General features: G+C 49.2%; 1 protein-coding gene across 1 annotated transcript in view; it reads right to left on the bottom strand.

The window, feature by feature from the left end:
- The window catches only part of LTF (lactotransferrin), a 31,850-nt gene extending 11,962 nt beyond the window's left edge, over positions 1-19,888 (bottom strand). Inside the window, exons 1-12 of the mRNA XM_039228234.1 lie at positions 19,825-19,888; positions 13,590-13,753; positions 9,682-9,790; positions 9,185-9,367; positions 8,700-8,847; positions 7,720-7,775; positions 3,804-3,982; positions 3,173-3,347; positions 2,234-2,388; positions 2,025-2,115; positions 926-973; positions 165-320 (exon numbers count right to left, since the gene is read on the bottom strand). Coding sequence (XP_039084165.1) covers positions 165-320; positions 926-973; positions 2,025-2,115; positions 2,234-2,388; positions 3,173-3,347; positions 3,804-3,982; positions 7,720-7,775; positions 8,700-8,847; positions 9,185-9,367; positions 9,682-9,790; positions 13,590-13,753; positions 19,825-19,867 — 1,507 coding nt within the window. The 5' untranslated portion in view covers positions 19,868-19,888. The remainder of the gene's footprint in view (positions 1-164; positions 321-925; positions 974-2,024; positions 2,116-2,233; positions 2,389-3,172; positions 3,348-3,803; positions 3,983-7,719; positions 7,776-8,699; positions 8,848-9,184; positions 9,368-9,681; positions 9,791-13,589; positions 13,754-19,824) is intronic.
- Between the last annotated feature and the right edge of the window lie 258 nt (positions 19,889-20,146).

The following is a 20,146-nucleotide window of genomic DNA, read 5'->3' as shown; positions in this document are numbered from 1 at the left end:
TGGGTAGAGACCCACTCAGTGTTGTAGGAGGGAGCCACACAGAGAACGCTTCTACCCCGAAGGCAGCCCATGCGCCACAGTCAGCCTGCACATCCCCGCCCCCGCCATTCCCTGAGGTTCCTCAGCTAGAAGTGTCTACCGCCCACGACGCCCCCCGGCCTTACCAAATTTGCAGGAGCCCGTCCGGTTGAAGAGCAGGCCCATGGGGATGTTCCAGCCGGCAGTCCTGCCCAGGCCGGTGTGGCAAGACTTCCTGCCTCTCAGAGAATTCCAGGTGATATCGGCATCCGATTTCCTGACAACTGCCACAGCAAGGTAACCTTGAACAACAGAAGAGCAGGCCTTAACCTCCAGGGGGCCTGGCATTGGACTTTAGGGCACCCGTCTGCAACTCAAGCCAAAGCAAGTCACGAGGCATCACCAGGCAACAACGCCCTCAGATATCTGGCTATTGGCAGAAGCTTCAGCTGCTGTTCTATGGGGAGGTAAGAACAATCTAGACTATGAATTGAGATAAGAAAAGCTGATCTTTAATGCTTATTTTTGAGGTGAGGAGGGGCAGAGAGAGAGGGAGACACAGAATCAGAAACAGGCTCCAGGCTCTGAGTACTCCCGGGGTACTTCGGGAGTCTCCCCCGGCCTCTGGTTCCTCATCCCTAAGGGACAGGGATGTAACATCCTCCTTCCACAGGGCCAGAACGCGATGAAGAATTCTGAAAGTTCTCTGCCAAGTGTGAAGGGCAGTAGAACATTAATTACACTTACTCATCTACGAATTATTTCCTCTTCAAAAGAACTCATGGCTTCTATGGCTGTATCTCTGTGAGGTTGGTTTTTTTTGTTTTTTTTTTTTAAGTGCCTTCCACCTCCTCCTCCGGCAATGAGAACTTACCCATGACCCTGAAATTAGCAGATTCCAACTCACCTTCCCTTCGTCTGTCCTCACAACGTCCGTTATTAGGTTCCTGTGATTCTGAAAGGAACAAAAACAAGCAAAATGTCATTAAACACTCAGCTTTATTAAGAAGCCACAAACGCTTAAATCTCAGTGATGCAGGATCCAATCCAAAGAGACCGTCCAGGAATCCCATGCAGCAGAAAGGCATATATGTGTGAATTCACCAAAAGACACAGACACGGATGCTCACGGGAGCACATGCACAACAGCCACCAACTGGAAATGACCCAGATGCCTCTCCCCGGGAGAATGGACAGATAACTAATAGAGTCACACCACAGAATACACACACACCATACAGCAACGAGATTCAATATTCTTTGGATGAATCGCACGGCCATAACACTGAGCAAGAGACGTACAAAGCACATGCCTTGTGTATAAGGTTTAAAAACAGGCAGAATTGGGGCACCTGGGCGGGGGGGGGCTCAGTCGGTTAAGCGTCTGACTTTGGCTCAGGTCACGATCCCGCCGTTGGTGAGTTCGAGCCCCGCGACGGGCTCTGTGCTGACAGCTCAGAGCCTGGAGGCTGCTTCGGATTCTTTGTCTCCCTCTCTCTGCCCCTCCCCCAGTTGCACTCTGTCTCCATCTCCCTCTCAAAAAATGAATAAAAGTTTTTTAAAAAATTTAAAAACAGGCAGAATTGATCTCTGCGGTTTGAAGTCAGGGGTTACTACCCTCGCTGGAGTATGGGGGCTGGTGGCAAGAGGGTTCCCGGGGCCATCTGGAACTTGCTGTGTCTTGATCTGGCCACTGGTGCATGGAGACGTACCAGTTTGTGACATGTCACTGAGTTGCACTTATGGGCCCTTTTCTGTATGTATATTATATTTGACTAAAATCCTGTTTTAAATGAAGCAGAGGAAACCGATCTGTGCTTTGTCACCTCTCACAGCAGGCCAGGTGGGTGAAAGTCTCTTTCATCTATTCTCTCCCCCTGACTCCCCTGTTTGAATGCATCCGTCCATCTCAGCATCTCCACCTGGGCCCGCCAAGTGGAGTTACTACTCCCATGGGCCAGACGGAATAAACCAGAGAGGACACCCTCCCCGCAACACCGACTTACTTTGGTTCTCCGCCAGGACAGGCACCAAACCACACTTGCCAGCGACATAGATCAGGCCTCCATCCAGGCTCAGGGCGTCAGCTTCTCCTTTCTGCAAAACCAGAGCCCACCACAAACATTCAGAACGCCCGTGCGCAGCCTGCTTGGTGTCCCCGGGTCGCGATCACCACCACCACCACCACACCCCCCTGCGGAGCCCGCCCACCTACCAGGATCAGGGCGATGCAGTCCTCGCTCGTGGGTGCCGATTCGCACGTCACGTTCCCGTGGCTCGCGACACTCCACTGCTGGCACTTGCTCTCCTCCTCTTTGCCCACCGCGCACCAAGCAACGCGCTGGCGCCGCTCCTCCACTTCCGAAGCCTCTGCGCACAGGGACACAGGTCGTGGGGCCAGAGCCTGGTGGGGACACCCAGGCGCCGCCCACTGCCCTGAAGCCCAGTGCGGGGCACCTGCCGCTCTCCCCCTCCACTCTGAGCAGCCCAACCCCTTCTCCAGGCGCCGTCACCCCGGGCCTCCTACTTCCGTTCCTTTGGAGACTTCTCTGGCTTCTAACCCACCCTTCAAGCCCTGGTGGCAGTGACTTGCCCACGGGATAAAATCTCGAGGACATGGACAGTGGCCGCCCAAGAGATGGCCTAGGGGACGTTGAGCACAGCCCTGACCTCCCCTAAGTCCATCACCACCATTAACTGAGTCCTGATTCCGGCTGACTCCACCTCAGTACCCCCGGGAGAGGAGGAGCCATGGCTGAGCCGGCCTCCTGTGGTCTCCCGGTCAAGTCCAGGGCCCCAGCCCAGAGCTTCGTTCACCAGGTCTCCAGATTCATCCCAGGAGGGGCCCCCATTCTCTTGGTTCATGTGCATATTTCTTACTTCATAAGGAGGCAATTTGATGTTTCTGTCCTGGCCGCGGAGCCAGGGACATATAGCGGCATTAACTGGGTGTCTGTCACATTAGTTTGGAGACTCCCGGCATGTTAAAATGCCCTGGCTTGGTTGACAGTACACTGGCATCTGCCTCAAATGGAAAGGAGGCCACTTCAGAGCAGGGCTGCACTGCCGGAGGGGAGAGTCCTTTCTGGAAGGCCTCACCCTGGGCTTAGCGCCCCCACCAGCCTGACCCCAGGGCCTGCCGGGCCTTACTCACTTTCCCTCAGGCCCTGGATGGCAGTGAGGTAGTTGAAGCCAAGGTACAGGCCAGCATCGACCTTCGAGGGGACCCTCAAAAACCCAATGGCCGAGTCTTTGAACAGCAGATCCTTCATCCCTTCAGGGGAACCAAAGAGCTGGAACGCAGATGACTTTTCTTTTCCAAATTTTTCCTAATTAAGGGGAAATGGAAGTACAGTGTCAGAGGGACATGGAGAGGGAAGAAAAGCACAATGTTGAAACACAGTATCTGGAGCGTGGGGCTGATGCTGACGGTGGGGACCTTGGTTCCCTTCCTCGTGTGCAGGGACTGGCCCCGTGGCTCGGTCAGCCGTGGCTTCAAAAGTTGCCAGGGTCCAGGCACCGCCGGGTCCTGAGAATATTGCCTCATCCTGCCCCCTGCTGCTGCTCCAGCCGCTGAGACGGCGCTCATCAGTAACCCGGAGAGACCTTTACTGGCTCTGCTGTCCAGGGCACACCGAATTTGTTAACTTTTGTGCAGAGAGGCTGCACAAAAGAGAGAAGTCTAGGGACTTCTAGAGCAACAGGAAATTCTGGAAGGAAGGAACCTCCCCACAGCAAATCCAAGCCAGTGGGCAGGGCCTCAGGGGGCTGGGGGAGGTAGACACCTGCGCCTTTTGGAGAAGCTTCCAGATCAAGTCCTCCTTGCCATTTACACTTCGGGCCACAACAGCGTGAGAAGGGATCCGGGCCAGGTGACAATCCTTGAATGCATCCACCGGCTTCCGAGTGTTGTCTAGGCAGAGCAGCTCGTACTTGTCTTGGTCGGCCTTGTTTGGCAGGGTCTCTGGGCGAAAGGTGGAGGCGGAGGGGAACCCAGATGAGCCCACTGTAGGCATTAACCGCGAGCTGTAGTTCCCCTTCCCCCACATCGTGAGCTAGAGGAGACATCATACAAAACTGGGGTAGGGGGCCAGAAGGGTAGTGGATTGCTCCAGGACTCTCAAAAAAGTAAAGATAGTAGCCAGAAAGCCTTGGGGGCCCAGTGTTCTCTGGATCATAGAGGCTGCTCTGGGATTGTTGCACCTGCTGCCCGGTCAGCCAAGGAGGCTGAACCAGACCCCATCTGTTTCTATGGCAACCCCTCCTAGGAAAGGGTCTCAGGGCAGAGGCAATCCCAGTGCACCAGCCAGGGGGCACTGCCTTACCCACCTCTCTAGAAAGAATAAACAATTACAAACATTTTTAAGGCAGGATGTACAGTTGAATCACTTCCCAACATGAGGCGTTATCAAAAGAAGGGAAAAGTCTGTTTTTTATGAGTGAGGTCAGCCCAATGTGGAAGTGTTAATGTATCTCAGATAGAAGCATGTATAGTGACCATATGTAAAGTGACAGGAACCTGCCCAAGTCATTTTATGAGATTAGTACAACTTTGATCTCAAAATCAGAGAGAGCAATACAAGAGAGAAGAATTACAGGAAGAATACCTCAGCAGAGTATTTTGAAAACTGATAGATCAGGATTAAGGCTTATCAGTTTATTCCATTAACAAAAGAATGGTCAACCGTCTAAAAAAGCCAAAATATTCCATATTATTATTAATAAGCACCATGAGATAATCTTAACAGATGCAGAAAAAGCATGTGTATGTTCAACATCTAGTTGTGGTTGGGTTTTTTTGTTTGTTTCAGGAAACTAGTAATATGGAGAATTTGGTAACATTCTTGAACTTGACAAATACCATTTATCAAAATAGCTACAGAAAAAGCATACCGACAGAAGAAAATGTAAGCATTCGCTTCAAAATCAGGAACAAAGCAAAAATGTCAGCTGTCATATTGCCAACACAGTGCCGGATGGCCTGGTATACACAACTGACAAAAGAAAGGAGATGTAACCACCGGAAGGAAGAAGACAAAGTTTATTTAAAGATGATGTGATCCATGGGGGTGCCTGGATGGCTCAGTCCATTGAGCGTCTGACTCTTGATTTCTGCTCAGGTCATGATCTCAACAGTTGTGAGACCGAGCTCCGTGCTGGGTGTGGAGCCTGCTTGGGATTCTCTCTCCCTCTCCCTGTGCTCTTCTCCCACCCCTCAAAAGCTAAAATTAAAAAGTAAAGATGATGTGGTCATCTACATAGAAAAGCCAACAAAACCAAGGAAGAAGGAATAAAACCAATAATGGTATCCAGCAAGGTAGCACTTCCAAAATCAAGTATTATTCTCATTAGCAACAACCAAGCAGAAGCTAATATAGAATATCAGAGGCTATAATAGCAACCCAAACCATTAAGGCTAGTAGCCAACCGCACACAAAGAAATGCAAAAGACAAACAAAGAGAAATTTTGTAAGTTCTATTAAAGGACGTAAAAAGAGGTATGATCAAAGGAGGAAGATTTATCACGATCAGGCATTGGAGAATTTAACATAGGAATATAGTTCCCCATGGACCAATTTAAACTCAAAACAATTCTAATTAAATTTAAAATGTGACGTTTTTAGAAATCCAGCAAAATAACTCTACACTTTTAGTTTTAAAAAATCTGAAAATGAACAGCAAAGTGTAGGGTGAGAAATGTCTCCACCAATCCCACCTCTGCTCCCCATGGGATACCCAGATATTAAGGGTGCAGGCTTGGGTAAGAAAAACAGAAAAATACAAATACACCAGAGAAACAAAATAGCTCAGAAACAGATCCATAGCTATGTGTAAACTTGAAGTGGCTCCATATATAGGGTGGAATTTTTTTTTAAGTTCATTTATTTTGAGAAAGAAAGAGAGTATGTGTGCATGAGTGAGTGGGGTGGAGGGTTAGGGAATCCCAAGCATGGCTGTCAGTGCAGAGCCCGACACGGGGCTCCAGCAAACAAACTGAGAAATCGTGACTTGAGCCAAGATCAAGAGTCAGATGCTTAACTGAGCCAGCTGGATGCCCCTAAGAGGGCATCTTTAAAAGACCCCATAAGCACAAACCAACAAGATAAAACTGATGGATTTAAGCCTATCAATATCAAGGACTTCTGTTCCACAAAAGGTGCTATTGACCAAAACATTTTTTAACCAAGAAAAGATCTTCCTAAAGTCTAGAATCAACAATGCCTTGATATCTAAATAGGAAGAACACCAGGGCTCCTGGGTGGCTTGGTCATTTAAGTGTCCAACTCTTGATCTCAGCTTAGGTCATGATCTCACGGTCTGTGGGTCTGACCCTCACGTTGAGCTCTGCACCAACATCACAGAGCCTGCTTGGGATTCTCTCCCTGTCTCTCTCTCTCTGCCCCTCCCCCACTCACTCTTGCCCTCTTTCAAAATAAATAAATAAACTTAAAAAGGAAAGAATGCCTCTCCTTTAATCAAAATCATGAAGAAACAGGCATTAAAGTCAATAGAAAAATAATCAAGGTTATGAAATGACTAGTAAACATATTGAGATGGTCAATGTAAGCCTATTTCTGGAGGTCCCGGGTCAGTGGGGTGGGTCTGTCTCTGGTGGTCCTGGTAAGAATGTGTTCAGCCTGTGCATGCCCAGAAATGTGCGTCAGTGTGTGGTGTTTCAGGAATCTTCTCCTGCAGGACAGTCAGAGGACACAGAGGAGAGCTGGGTCATGGAGCTGTTTGTGGTAGAGGGAAGGACAAGATGATCTAAGGTGATAGATAAGTAAAAGCTGATGGACCAGTTCCGAGGAGCATTCCTCAGCCGTTGGGACCACTGAATGAGACATACGCACAACACAGATAAATCTCCAAAACAAACTGCTGAGCGGACAATCTTGGCAGCAGCAAGGTCTCTAATGCTCAAACTTCTGTGGGCTTAGAACCCAAAAGCCCATGTCAAGTACCAAGGCGGGGGTATCTCTGAGGAAAAGAGAGGTGGTGGGCATTAAGGGATTTAGAGAAAATTCATGCTTTAAAATGGGAAACAAGGGGCGCCTGGGTAGCTCAGTTGGTTAAGCATCCAACTTTGGCTCAGGTCATGATCTCATGGTTTGTGAGTTCAAGTCCTGCATTGGGCTCTGTGTTGACAGTTCGGGGCCTGGAGCCTGTTTCAGATTCTGTGTCTCCCTCGGTCTCTCTCTTTCTCTCTCTCTCTCTGCCCCTCACCCACTCATGCTCTGTCTCTCTCTTTCTCTCTCTCTCAAAATTAAATAAACTCTAAAAAAATTTTTAATAAAAAAAGAATAATAAAATAGGGGCTCCTGGGTGGCTCAGTCGGCTTGGCGTCCACATTCAGCTCAGGTCGTGATCTCACGGTTTGGGAGTTTGAGCCCTGTGTCGGGCTCTGTGCTGACAGCTCAGAGCCTGGAGCCTGCTTCAGATTCTGTCTCCCTCTCTTTCTGCCCTCCTCCACTTGTGCTTTATCTCTCTCTCTCTCTCTCTTTCAAAAGTAAACAAACACTAAAAATTTGTTAAATAAAATAAAAGTAAAATAGGAAATAACATCAAATAAGAGGCATGGCCCGTAGGGAAGCTTGATAATCACGTGCCAAGAAGAGGGGAGTCCAGTTAGCTCAACACTCAGAATTACGGGAAAATAAAATAAAAGGGGGCAGTACCCACATCTCTTCTCCCGCCTCTTACCAAACACTGTACTGTGCCTGACAAACGCCACATCTCCAGCCCCTTCTTGCAGACACCTGTGAGATGAGAAAGCCCCAGAAGGGTCAGCACGGTCAGCAGCTGTCCTCAGCCTCTTCTTCATGCCTCCTGGGGGAGCGGGGCGCTGGGACCCACCTCCTCTGAGGCTTTGAAGCCACCCATCTGGGAGGGTGGCGGGCAGCACCCCCGGGTAGACTGTGAGGGAGGATGGCCCAGGGGCTGGCCAGCGCCCCCCGCCTCCCGCCTTAGGGGCTGAAGGGCAAAGCGGGTCTTTCTATATAAAAGGGTCTGAAGCCTCTATATCCTTGAGCAGGTGGTTCTTTCTCCCAGGACCGAGTGGGCAAATGTGCGCTGGCTGGCGGCCAAGCGTCTGCCAAAAGGCCTGAGCTCAGGAGGCAGATGTGGGGAGAGAGGTAGGTCAGCCTCAGCACGGGGGTGGGGGGGATGGGAGTGGTGGTGCCGGGGGTGCAGGGGGCAGTCGGGCAGAGCTCACTGTCTCCCGGCTGGAGGAGATGCCTGCGCAGGGCAGACCCCATCAGCCCGGACACTCCAGCTGTCCTTCCGGCAGCGAGGGACTGGTCGGCTCCCGACAAGACCCCGTCAGTCCCTCTGTGGGTAGGGAGAGGGCAAGGGAGCCCAGGATGTCCCAGCCCAAACAAAGCCAGAGTCAGGTCTCTACGGGGACAGGGAATGACCACTGTCAGGGTGATGGCTCACAGGCTGGAGCAGAAGTGAGGGGCACGTGGGGGGACCCGGGGGCGGGGCTGGAGGGGCACATGCACTGGGCAAAGCCGGTGCCCTCTTTGGACCTGGTATGTCCATCTGCCCACCAGGAGGAGACAGGACTTGCTCTGTGGCCCCTGTCAGCAGGCTGGGCTGCGTTTGGGACCAGAGGAAAGGTGCCCTGGCCTGAGGACACATGGTGCTCAGGCAACTGGGGAGAAGACGGCCTTCTCACTCACCTGAAGGCACCAGCGTAGCCGAAGTATGGCTCCCGGGAGGAGCAGGCACATTTATTTTCCCCCGTCCCCGCACACAGGCCACACAGGTTGGGGTACTCTTTTCCATCCGCGCAGGGCACACAACTGGCAGAGAAGAAACTGGCCACCGCTGTTGAACGCAGAGAAATAGACCACAGAGTGTGAGCCAGTCTGGCCACAGCTCATCGCACCTCCCAGGGATGAGACCACAAACTGGGGAGGGGCAGAGAGAGAGAGGGAGACAGAGCCCATCCTCCACCTCTGTGGGACAGCCTCACCCCTGCGGGACAGCCTTGTGTGTGAGGCTGGGAGCCCAGAGACGCACCCTGGCCGACAACAGACTCAGCTGCTGCCTCCCAAGGGCCACTGGTGCGGTGGGCACGCTGGGGTTCATCACACATGTTTGCAAAGTGGCCTGCGTGTGCAACCCCGCCCAGAGATCGGCCATAATCCTCCCACCATCTTACCTTTCTCAAGGGGCTCGGGTGGCCCTGTCCAGCTTAAGAATGGGCGAAGTATCCCCATAGGGATGTTCCATCCGGCGGACCTGCCAAGGCCTGTGTGGCAGGACTTCACGCCTTGAAGTTGGTTCAGCTGGAAGTTGGTTCCCTTCTTTGCGATGGCCACAGCATAATAGTGGCTTTGGGGCTCTGCAAAGGGACAGAGAGAATTGAAAGCTCTTATCCCAAACCAGAGGGAGAGAAACAGCCCAACTTGACCTTGCCCTGGTGGAAAGGGGAGCGATAGGCTGCCTTTTCCTCAGACCTGCTCTATTTCCCCAGGGAGCACACGAGTGTCCTCCCGCACTGGGTCAGCATCAGGCCAAGGGAGCCCAGGGACTCTGTTCCCGGCAAGCCAAATGGTGTCTGAGACCCCACCTCTAGATCTCATCCATTCTGGCTGCACAGAGCCCAGGGCCAAGGCCAGGGCCACCCCAGCTTCTGGGTCTCCAGGGAGAACTCACCCGCTTGGGTCCCATAGACCTCAACCGCTATGGGGCGCAGTTTATTGGGGTCCAGGCCAGCCTCGAACACCAGACCACTGTCAAGGGTCACAGCATCTGCCTTGTTTGCCTGAAAGCAAAGAGGCCAGACCAGCTGCAGGAGAGAGCCCGCCCTAACCCAGGCAATTGGGTTTCAGGAGGTCAGAAAGATCTAGAAGGATCTTCAAAAGGCTGGAAGGATCTTTAGAACGGTCACCTTTGGGTCATATTCACTCATGTTCGCTTGGTTGGATGAGCCAAAGTTCCCTTTTTTGAAGGCAATGGCATCAGCCCAATAGCTTTAACTACCAAGGTTGGCATATTGTCTCTTTCTCATGAGCCTCCCTGCCTGTATCACCTCATTGCTCCTGCTCTTCACAGTCATTTACATTTACAGTTGTTTATTCTCGGGGCACCGGGGTGCCCCAGTCAGTTGAACATCCAACTCTTGACTTCGGCTTAGGTCATGACAAGGGTCATGGGATCGAGCCCTATGTCAGGCTTCAAGCGGATCCTGAGTGTGGAGCCTGCTTGGGATTCTCTGTTTCTCTCTCTCCCTCTCTCTCTCTCTCTCTCTCTCACTCCCCCCACCTCTCTCTCTCCTTCCTCTTCACCCCTCTCCCCTGCTCACTTTCTCTCTCTCTCTTTATCAAATAAATTAATACAAGTAATAATAAATGAAGTTGTTTATTCTAGATGCTTTCCCTAGAAAACCCTATACTGATTTCTTTTGAGTTCTTTTTTACTGAATAGAAAATATAACTCTTCTGCTACCTTAAAATTATCATAATAAACCATGTTCTCCTTAGCATGTCACCTCTCATATACTTCCATATTTCTTATATTTGCCATCTGGTACAGATAATGTGTTGTGGACTGCTTCATTCCTCTAAAATGGCATGTATTTTCATACTTCCGCAGGGCTTCTATTGATTTTAGTGACTTCATAATATTTTATCATAATGTTGTGGTTCTACAATTTGCCAAATAACTCCTCAGATGCTCAGCACTTGCTTTTTGCTATGAAATTTATGCTTGCATCGATAGCTTTGCCCTCATAGAATTTTTCCTTCTGATGCCCTATTGCCTCGAGATAGGCATCTGAGGGTAGAATCACTCAGACAATAGCATGTTTATCTTGGTGGCCCTGGCTGCTCTTGCTACTCTGCTTTCCAGAAGATTCGCAATGCCAATTTGGAAGGCCACCAGCCACGAAGATAGTTTCACTATAAAATCACCAGCAAGGCAGGCTTTTGTTTTATTGCCATTACTTTGGAAAATGTAAGTGCTGGGGCGTCTGGGTGGCTGAGTCCATTAAGTGACTGACTCAGTTTTTTCTCAGGTCATGATTTCACAGTTTGTGAGTTTGAGCCCCACGTTGGGCACTGCACTGGCAGCGTGGAGCCTGCTTGGGATTCTCTCTCTCTATCTGCCCCGTCCCTGCTTAAGTTGTCTCTGTCTCTCTCAAAATAAATAAATAAACTTAAAAAAAAGAAAATGCAAGTTCTAACAGATTGCTTACACTTGCATTCCCCCGGTTACTAAATTTTATATTTTTAATAATTATAAACTTCCTCTTAGTGATACTCTGTTCATATCGTTTTTCATTTATAACCCTACATTACTTAACCAAATTGAATTAGTTCTTTATAGAGTATACAGTACATAACAATCACTTGTCAGAGCTGGTGCATAGTCATTGTGGTATTTTCTAAACTTTCTGTTTAATTTTTGTTTAATTTTTTAATGTTTATTTACTTATTTTGTTGTTAGCGCAGGGCCCGACCTGGGGCTCGAACTCATGAGTGGTGAGATCAGGGCCTGAGCTGAAATCAAAAGTCAGATGCTTAACCCACTGAACCACCCAGGTAGCCCTGTTTAAATGTTTTTAATGGCTATTGGGGCGCCTGGGTGACTCAATCAGTTAAGCGTCCGGCTTCGGCTCAGGTCACGATCTCATGGCTTCTGAGTTCAAGCCCCTGCGTCAGACTCTGTGCTGACGGCTAGCTTAGAGCCTGGAGCCTGCTTCCGATTCTGTGTCTCTCTATCTCTGCCCCTCACATGTTCACACTCTGTCTCTCTCTCTCAAAAATAATTTTTTTTCAGTAAACATTAAAAAATTTTTAACGTTTTTAATGGCTATAAGTTAAATTTTTTTATATTCTTAAATCTGCCCGTTTCCTTCACAATTCAGTTCTTTGCTTAAAAGCTACGAGAGTTCTCTTTCCTCTATATTTCTGTAAATTAACCTGTCCCCTGGTTCTCTGATAATACACATTTTATTTCCAACCATGTCATCTGTCTCAACTTTGTTTTGATGTGTGGCCCGCAAAACTGGTTTCAAATGGAGCTTTTATTAAAAAGGCAGATTTTGCAATCTTATCACAGATAATCGGTTGAATTGGTTACAATGCGGTCTAAGAATCTGCATTTTAAACCAGCAGGGTATGCTGGCGCTGTTTTTCCCCAGGCCACAGTTGTAAAATAATAGCCTAAAACCTTGTTCAAACTACATTTTTTTTCTCTTAAGGGATAACCCTCGATATTATTAGGAACTTTTTAATTTATTTTTTTAATGTTTTATTTATTTCTGAGAGACAGAGAGAGACAGCGTGAGTAGGGGAGGATCAGAGAGAGAGGGAGACACAGAATCTGAAGCAGGCTCCAGGCTCTGAGCTAGCTGTCAGCACAAGGCCCGGCACGGGGCTCGAACCCATGAACTGCGAGATCATGACCAGAGCCGAAGTGGGCCGCCCAACCGACTGAGCCACACAGGCGCCCCATTAGGAACTTTTAAAAAAACTTTTAATGTTTATTTATTTTTGAGAGAGAGACAGAGACAGAGAGTGAGCGGGGGAAGAGCAGAGGGAGAGGGAGACACAGAATCTGAAGCAGGCTCCAGGCTCTGAGCTGGCAGCAAAGAGCCCGACGCGGGCCCGAACCTACCAACCGCAAGATCATGACCTTAGCCCAAGTGGGACGCTTAAGTGACTCAGCCAGCCAGGCACCCCTATTAGGAACTTTTACCCAAATTACCCACTCTGTGCTAGAGTCAAGTACGTACAACATGCACATAGCAGGCGCAAAGGACATATATGTTGAGTGAACGAGTAAAATTTCGGTATAGATCTTATATCTCAAAAAACAAAAGGAATCTGAAATTATGCAGAAGTCATGATTCCCTTTTCTCTACCTCTGGAAATGTGTCGCACAAATGTCTTTCCAAAGCTTGGCACCCTGGCCGGCAGCTCCGACAAGTCAATATGGTAACTACGGATCAGCTGAACTTATTTTGCTCAGGGTTTGGCAGGAACAATCTTCGAGAGGTTTTACCTTTCGGAGGAACCCTGTCTTTTGCCAGTGTTACATACTCATTCAGTATGACTGAATGCTGTCATGCTGAATGTTTGCACAGCTGTTATTAAAAATTCACGTTGAGGGGCACCTGGGTGGCTTGGTTGGTTTAACCTCTGACTCTTGATTTTGACTCAGGTCTTATCTCTTCATTCTTGGAATAGGACCCCACGTCTGCCTTTGCACGGACAGCGCAGAGCCTGCTTGGGATTCTCTCTCTCCCCCTCTCTCTCTGCCCCTTCCCTGCTCATGCTCCCTCTCTTTCTCTCTCAAAATAAATAAATGAACATTTAAAAAAAAAAAAAAGGAAAAAAATTCGTGTTGCAACCACAGTTTCCCCACACGTGGTGTCTCCACTTTAAAACGTTAATATCGGCTTTCAAAATACCCGTGTGTCCTATGTGGAAGGAGCACTCCCAGCCTATAGGTGCCCAGGAAGAAAAGCAGAGGAAGGAGGGGCAAATACATTTTTATTTTATTCCATTCCATTCCCTTCCATTCAGTTCGGTCCCAACCAATACACGGCGCTGCCTCACCTTGATGGCCTGGATACATTCTTGGCGAGAGGTTTTCCTTGTGCAGGAGACAGTGGGACCACCCACCCTCTTCATATTCCGTTGGAATTTGGAGCATTTCGTTGCCTCTGCTTTCGATATGGTGCACCACCGAACACCTTTCCTCCGGGCGCCCAGACACAGTCCTGGGGGAAAGAAGCCAGGGAGCAAGGGCTCAACCACTGCCCGTGGGAGAGACCACCCACTTTCTGACAGACTTATCCAGGCTCCTCCGTCTCTCTGCTCCTCCTGTCTCCTCTCCATTCGGCCCCCAAGTCAGGCCGCTCTCCTCGAGGAGAAGCGTCTTGTTGTCTGGCGAGCACTCTCTGCGGGCTGGAGGGGTTGTGATTCTCAGCAAATGCAAGGAGACCAGTCAGAGACTCCGGATTATACCCCTTCCTGTCACCAACACATCTCCTACCTCTAAAAACTGATGATGCTCTTTGGCCTCAGTTTGTGGAGCTCTACTACCTGCTTGTCCCACTTGGAGCCGGGAGGTGGGCACGAAAGGGATTCTTGCTCCCGTTTTGTTAGTGTGGAAACTGGCTCTTGAGGAGGCTGAGAGACTGACTGCTCAGCAGTGGCAAAATCCAGCCTAGAATCTGGGTCTCTCTAGACTGTGGTGTCTACAAGAATCCCCCCCTCCAGCTGATGCCAAGGCAACTTAACCACACCCGACTCCTCGTCAGTAGCTACACTGAGTGGGTACCAAATGGGTGAGTGTGCCTGAGTTACCACCACTCGCCTCTGTATCAGAGGGTCTGACTCTCCTACCGAGCCTACCTTGCTGGTAGAATCGATGCAATTAGGAAGGAAGCTGGACCAGATGTGCTCACAGCTCTTAACCACCGCATGGTTGCCTGATAAATGGCATCTATGAAAAACTTATAGTTTTTCACCATTACATTAAAATGGTGAAAGACTGAATGCTTTCCCCAGAAGATCGAGTCTCCACCCTCAGTTTTCCTACTCATCATAATACTGGAGATCCTAACCACAGTAATAAGAAAATGCAACGGAAGTCATCGAGACCAGAAAGGAACCAGTAAAACTGTCTTCAGTTGCAGACGATGTGATCCTCTATGTAGAAAATCCTGAGGCGTGCACAGAATGCTATCAGAACTAATACACAAATATAACAAGGTCACAGGATTCAAGATCAATACGCAAAGAGCAATTGTATTTTTGCATATAAGGCTCGGATGATCCAAATATAAAACTAAGAAAACAATTCTATTCTCAAGAGCATCAAAAAGAATTAAATACGTAGGGAAATATTTAACAAAACAATGCAAGATTTACACTGAAAATTAAAATTTTGCTGAAGAAATTAAAGATCTAAATAAATGGAGAAACATGTTCATGCTTAATAAATTCAATATTGTTAAGATGGTAATTCTCCTTAAATTGATGTAGAGAATCAGCACAAACCCTATCAAAATCCCAGCAGGCTGGGAGGAGGGGGAGGTTTGCAGGAATTGATGAGCAGATTCTACAATTTACGTAAGATAAATAAGTTGATGTAAAATAGCCAAAATAATTCTATATAATTTATATTTATAGGCAAGCAATTTTGAAAAAGAATAAATCTCAACAAATTTTACTTCCTAAAACATACTTTAAAGCCAAAGTTCTCTAAACAGTGTGATATTAGTATAAAGATGAACTTATAGATCAATGGAACAGAATCCTTATATTTACACTCCATTGATATTAGACCAGGGCACTAAGGCCATTCATTGGCAGAAGGACAGTATGTTAGCACAACATACATCTGCACACAAAAAAAGATTAATTTAGAGCCCTACCTCACATCATACACAGAAATGAACTCAAAGTGGATCATAGAATTTAGTGTAAGAGATAAAACAATTCAACTTTCAGAAGGAAACACAGGGGAAAACTTTGCAACCTTGGGAGAGGCAAAGTTTAATTAGCTATGACACCAAAAGCACAGTCCATAAATGAAAAAACTTGAGAAAGTGGCCTATCAAAATTCAAAACTTCTGTATTTCAAAAGACAGTTAAGAAAGAATGAAATCTGGCCATGTGTAGCAACATGGATGGACCTTGAGGGTGTTATGCTGAGTGAAATAAGTCAGGCAGAGAAGGACAGATACCATATGTTTGCACGTATAGGAGGACTAGGAGGAACTTAACGGAGGACCATGGGGGAGAAGATGGGGGGAAATGGTGGGGGAGAGGGAGAGAGGCAAACCATGAGAGACTCTTGAATGCTGCAAACTAAGGACTGATGGGTGTGGGGAGGGAGGGGGGAGATGGGCATGGAGGAAGGCATTTGTGGGGATGAGCACTGGGTGTTATATGGAAACCAACTTGACAATAAACTATTTGTAAAAAAAAAAATAAATACTACATGGCAATGAGAAAGAATGAAATCTGGCCATGTGTAGCAACATGGATGGACCTTGAGGGTGTTATGCTGAGCGAAATAAGTCAGGCAGAGAAGGACAAATATCATATGTTTGCACGTATAGGAGGATTAGGAGGAACTTGACGGAGGAACAAGGGGGAGAAGAAGGGCGGAAATGGTGGGGGAAAGGGAGAGAGGCAAACCATGAGAGACTCTTGAATGCTGACAAAAACTGAGGACTGATGGACGTGGGGGGGAGGGGGGATGGGCATGGAGGAGGGCACTTGTGGGGATGAGCACTGAGTGTTATGTGGAAACTAATTTGACAATAAACTATTTGTAAAAAAAAATAAAAATAAATAAATAAATAAAAATAAAAATAAACATATAATGGATAAAATAGATAACCCCTAAAAAAAAGACAGTTAAGAAAATACAAACACAGGGGTGCCTGGGGGGCTCAGTCAGTTGAGCATCTGACTCTTGATGTCAGCTCAGGTCATAATCTCACAGTTTGTGAAATTGAGCCCCTAGTGGGGCTCTATGCTGGCAGCATGGAGTCTGCTTGGGATTGTCTCTCTTCCTCTCTCTGCCCCTCCTGTGCCTTGCTCTCTCTCTCTCTCTCTCTCTCAAAATAAATAAATAAACATTTTTTTAATAGGCAGATGAGGGGCGCCCGGGTGGCTCAGTAGGTTAATTGTCTGACTTCAGCTCAGGTCATGATCTCATGGTTTGTGAGTCTGAGCCCCACATCAGGCTCTGTCCAGGCAGCTCAGAGCCTGGAGCCTGCTTCAGATTCTGTGTCTCCCTCTCTCTCTGCCCCTCCCCCACTTACACTCTGTCTCTCCCTCAAAAATAAATAAACATTTTTTAAAAAATTTTAAATAGGCAGAAGATGTGACATTTCACCAAAGAAGATCTATGAATGGCTGACGAGTACATGAAAAGATGTTCAACACTGTTAGTCTTTAGGGAGGCTCAAATTAAAAGCGCAATGAGATATACATTTCACACCTACTGGGCATAGTTATAATAACTAAAACAGAGGATAACAAATGTTGGTGAGGATATGAAGACATGGGACCCCTTATACATTGCTAAGAATGGAAAGTGGTTGGAGCCACTTTGGGAAACAGGTTGGCAGCTTCTGAAAATGTTAAACGTTTTGACCCAGCGATTCCATGTCTAGATATAGACCCAAAAGAAAAAATATATGTCTCAGGAAGACTCCTGTGTAAATATTTACAGCAGCATTATTCAGAAAAGCCCCAAGCTGGAGACAGCCTGAAAGTCCAGCCACTGGTGAACGAATGGCTAGGCAAATTGTGGTACATCCACGTGATAGAGTATTATTTGGCAGTAAAAGGGAAAGAGCTAGAGATATGCACTACAATATGAATGTGCCTCATTTATGCTTAAATGAAGGAAGCCAGACACAGGACACCACCTGCTGTACGACTCCACTTGTATGTGAAAGGTCTTCAAAGGCAAATTTATAAAACAGAAAGTAATTAGCAATTGGCCTGACGCTGGGGTGAGAATGAAGAGTAACTAGAAATGGACACGAAGAATCTTATTACAGGTGTAGAAATGTACTAAAACGATTTTACAGTGATGGTTGTGCTACTCGGTAAAATTCCTAAAAATCATTGAAGTGTACACTTGAAATAGGTAAATCTTATGATATGTAAAATATACCTCAATAAACACACACATGCACACACACACACTTGATTGCAAAAGCCGCTTTCCTATTTGGATATGCATTAGGGTGGAACTTTCAGCCCTCTGCTACCTCCTATTCATGAGCCAGCCCCTGCACAGTCAGACCCACCAAGGGATTTGAGGCTCCCTGGACAGGGGGGGACACAGTGGCTCTCCACTGGCCATAATCCCAGGAAATCCCAAAGGGTAGAATCTATCCCAATGCCCTCAGGGAACTGTCCTGCCGTAAATATTAATCTGGTCATATTCAGCCACTTGTGACCCAGTAGCATTTACTAGATGCCTTCTGTATACACGGCACTGTGTGTCATACAGAGGAACATGTAAGCACACAGGACAAGACCTCACCTCCCATCTGGAGAGAAAAAAGGCAAAAAAGAGGATGCTAAGTATGACGGATGCTCTGGAAGAGACCAATGCCAGACCAGAAGTGAGCTCCCCAGGACCTCAGCCAGTAATGACGGCGGTGGCATTCCTGGAGGCGAGAACAACGGACTCCGTGTGCAGCTAACGTTGCAAGCACGTTTTATGGCAGGTTCTCTACTCAGCACTTCACATCTTCTCTGTCCATCGGTCCTTCCAACCCTCTACACTGTGAGTTCTGCTAATATCATTTCCAGGTGAGAAAATGGTGTCTTTAGCTAGTTACGTGGCTTGCCCAAGGCCCCACAGCTAATAAGTATTGGGGCTAGGATTTGAAGCTATGCACTCAGACACAACCCCCGCCTGCCCTGCCACGAGGCTAGCCTGCCTGCTTGGGCTGGCTCAGTTAGAAGTGGGCTGCAGTAGAGATGGGACTAGTGAAGGATTTGGGGTCAGAGCATGGAAAGCCCTCCAAGCCGGTCGGAGGAGGTCTTACTCCAGAGGGAATAGGGCTCTCTCATGGAGAGTAGAGATAAGGGCTCTGCCGAGAATGGGGGAGGGGGTGGACTGAAGGCCAGGAACCAAGCAGAAAAGCACTGGGAATGGAAAAGCGACGGGAAAAGGGAGCTGGTGTCAGAAATTAGCTTGGTGACGGATGGGACCTGGGGGTGAAGAGGGAGAGCCAAAGAGGAGACCATGCTTCAAGGTGGCGCAGAGCATGAACAGCGGCAGGAATGGGGAACCCACGTGTGGGGCTCATTTCTTCCCTCGGCAAAGGCTGAACTGGGAGACAGAAGGACAACTGAGGGGTTTACCAAGATCCACAGTCCCCGCCCCCCAAACACGGCGGGGGGGGGGGCAACCAAATGCACTACAAGCTCACCCCCCACCAACAGCTCTCACCAGCCGGCTCTGAATCCACAGTCCCCCCTCAGGACCACATGCTCCCCAAAACAGGTCTGGAGCTGCCCCCTCCTGTACCCCCAACCCAGCACCTGAACTGTGTCAGCTACTCAGATGCTGCCCCCATGTGCCTGGACGGAAACTTCTTGAAAGGAGGCATCCTGGGATTGCTTCTGTGCAGACACGCATTGTTCTGACCTCAAAGGGCAGGAGCCGGGATGAAGCTACCCTTCTCGGCCCAGCCGGCCTCTGCCAGCCAGGACGCTCTCTGGGTCTCATTTTCCTTTCATGTAAAAGCCTGCAACAATCCTATGGATACCAAAGGTCCAGGTGGGACACGAAGGGACAGGTTCCCAGAAGGCCCGTTGGGACGTTTTGCGCAGCCCTAGAAACTCCGGGATCTGCCGGGAGGAGCTCTGCTCTGGCTCCTCCCCAGGCAGGTGGGAGGGACCCGGCCCTTCCCCCCCACCCCCTCCACCGCAGCCTCCCAAGCTGCAGGCTCTGGGCGCTCACCCCCAGGGGCTCGAGGACACCGGCGCACACCTGGCAAGGCGCAGGGACAGCGGGGCTCCCACCCCGCGGGGCGCAAGGACACCGCGCCCACCTGACAGGGCGCAGAGGCAGAGGGGCGAGCACACGGCGGGGCTTGGAGACACCAGCGCCCATCTGGCGGGGCGCAGGGACACAGGAGCCCACCTCGTGCGATGCGGGGACACGGGCGCCCATCCGGCACGGCGCAGGGACAGAGGGGCGCCCACCCCGCGGGGCGCGGGGACACCGGCGCCCATCTCTCGGGGTATGGCGACCGGGGCGCCCACCCGGTGGGGCGCGCCCCCAGGTCCCTGCACTCACCAAGGGCCCCAAGGAACAGCAGGGCAAGAAAGACTAGCTTCATTCTGGGTTCCTGATGCGACCGCCGAACAAAGGAAGGCTCTGTCAGCCTAGCTGGCTCTGCACCCCTTTATCCAGGGCTTGGTGACCTCAAGGGGTGTGCCCCGCCCTGTGGCCCAATCGGCACCCCCCCTCCCCCGCCTTCCCCTCCTCAACCCCCAACTAGTTCCTTGAGGCCAAGAAGGTGGGGGGGGGCGGTGAGGGGGAACAGAGGTGGGTGGGGACAAGGACCGGTACCTGAGCCGCTCAGCACCACGAGAGGGGAAACCCAGCCCACAGCCCA

The sequence above is a fragment of the Hyaena hyaena genome, unplaced genomic scaffold, assembly GCF_003009895.1.
Source record: "Hyaena hyaena isolate Hyena2069 unplaced genomic scaffold, ASM300989v1 scaffold_30, whole genome shotgun sequence".
NCBI lineage: Eukaryota > Metazoa > Chordata > Mammalia > Carnivora > Hyaenidae > Hyaena > Hyaena hyaena.
This window is presented reverse-complemented; position numbering and strand designations above follow the sequence as displayed.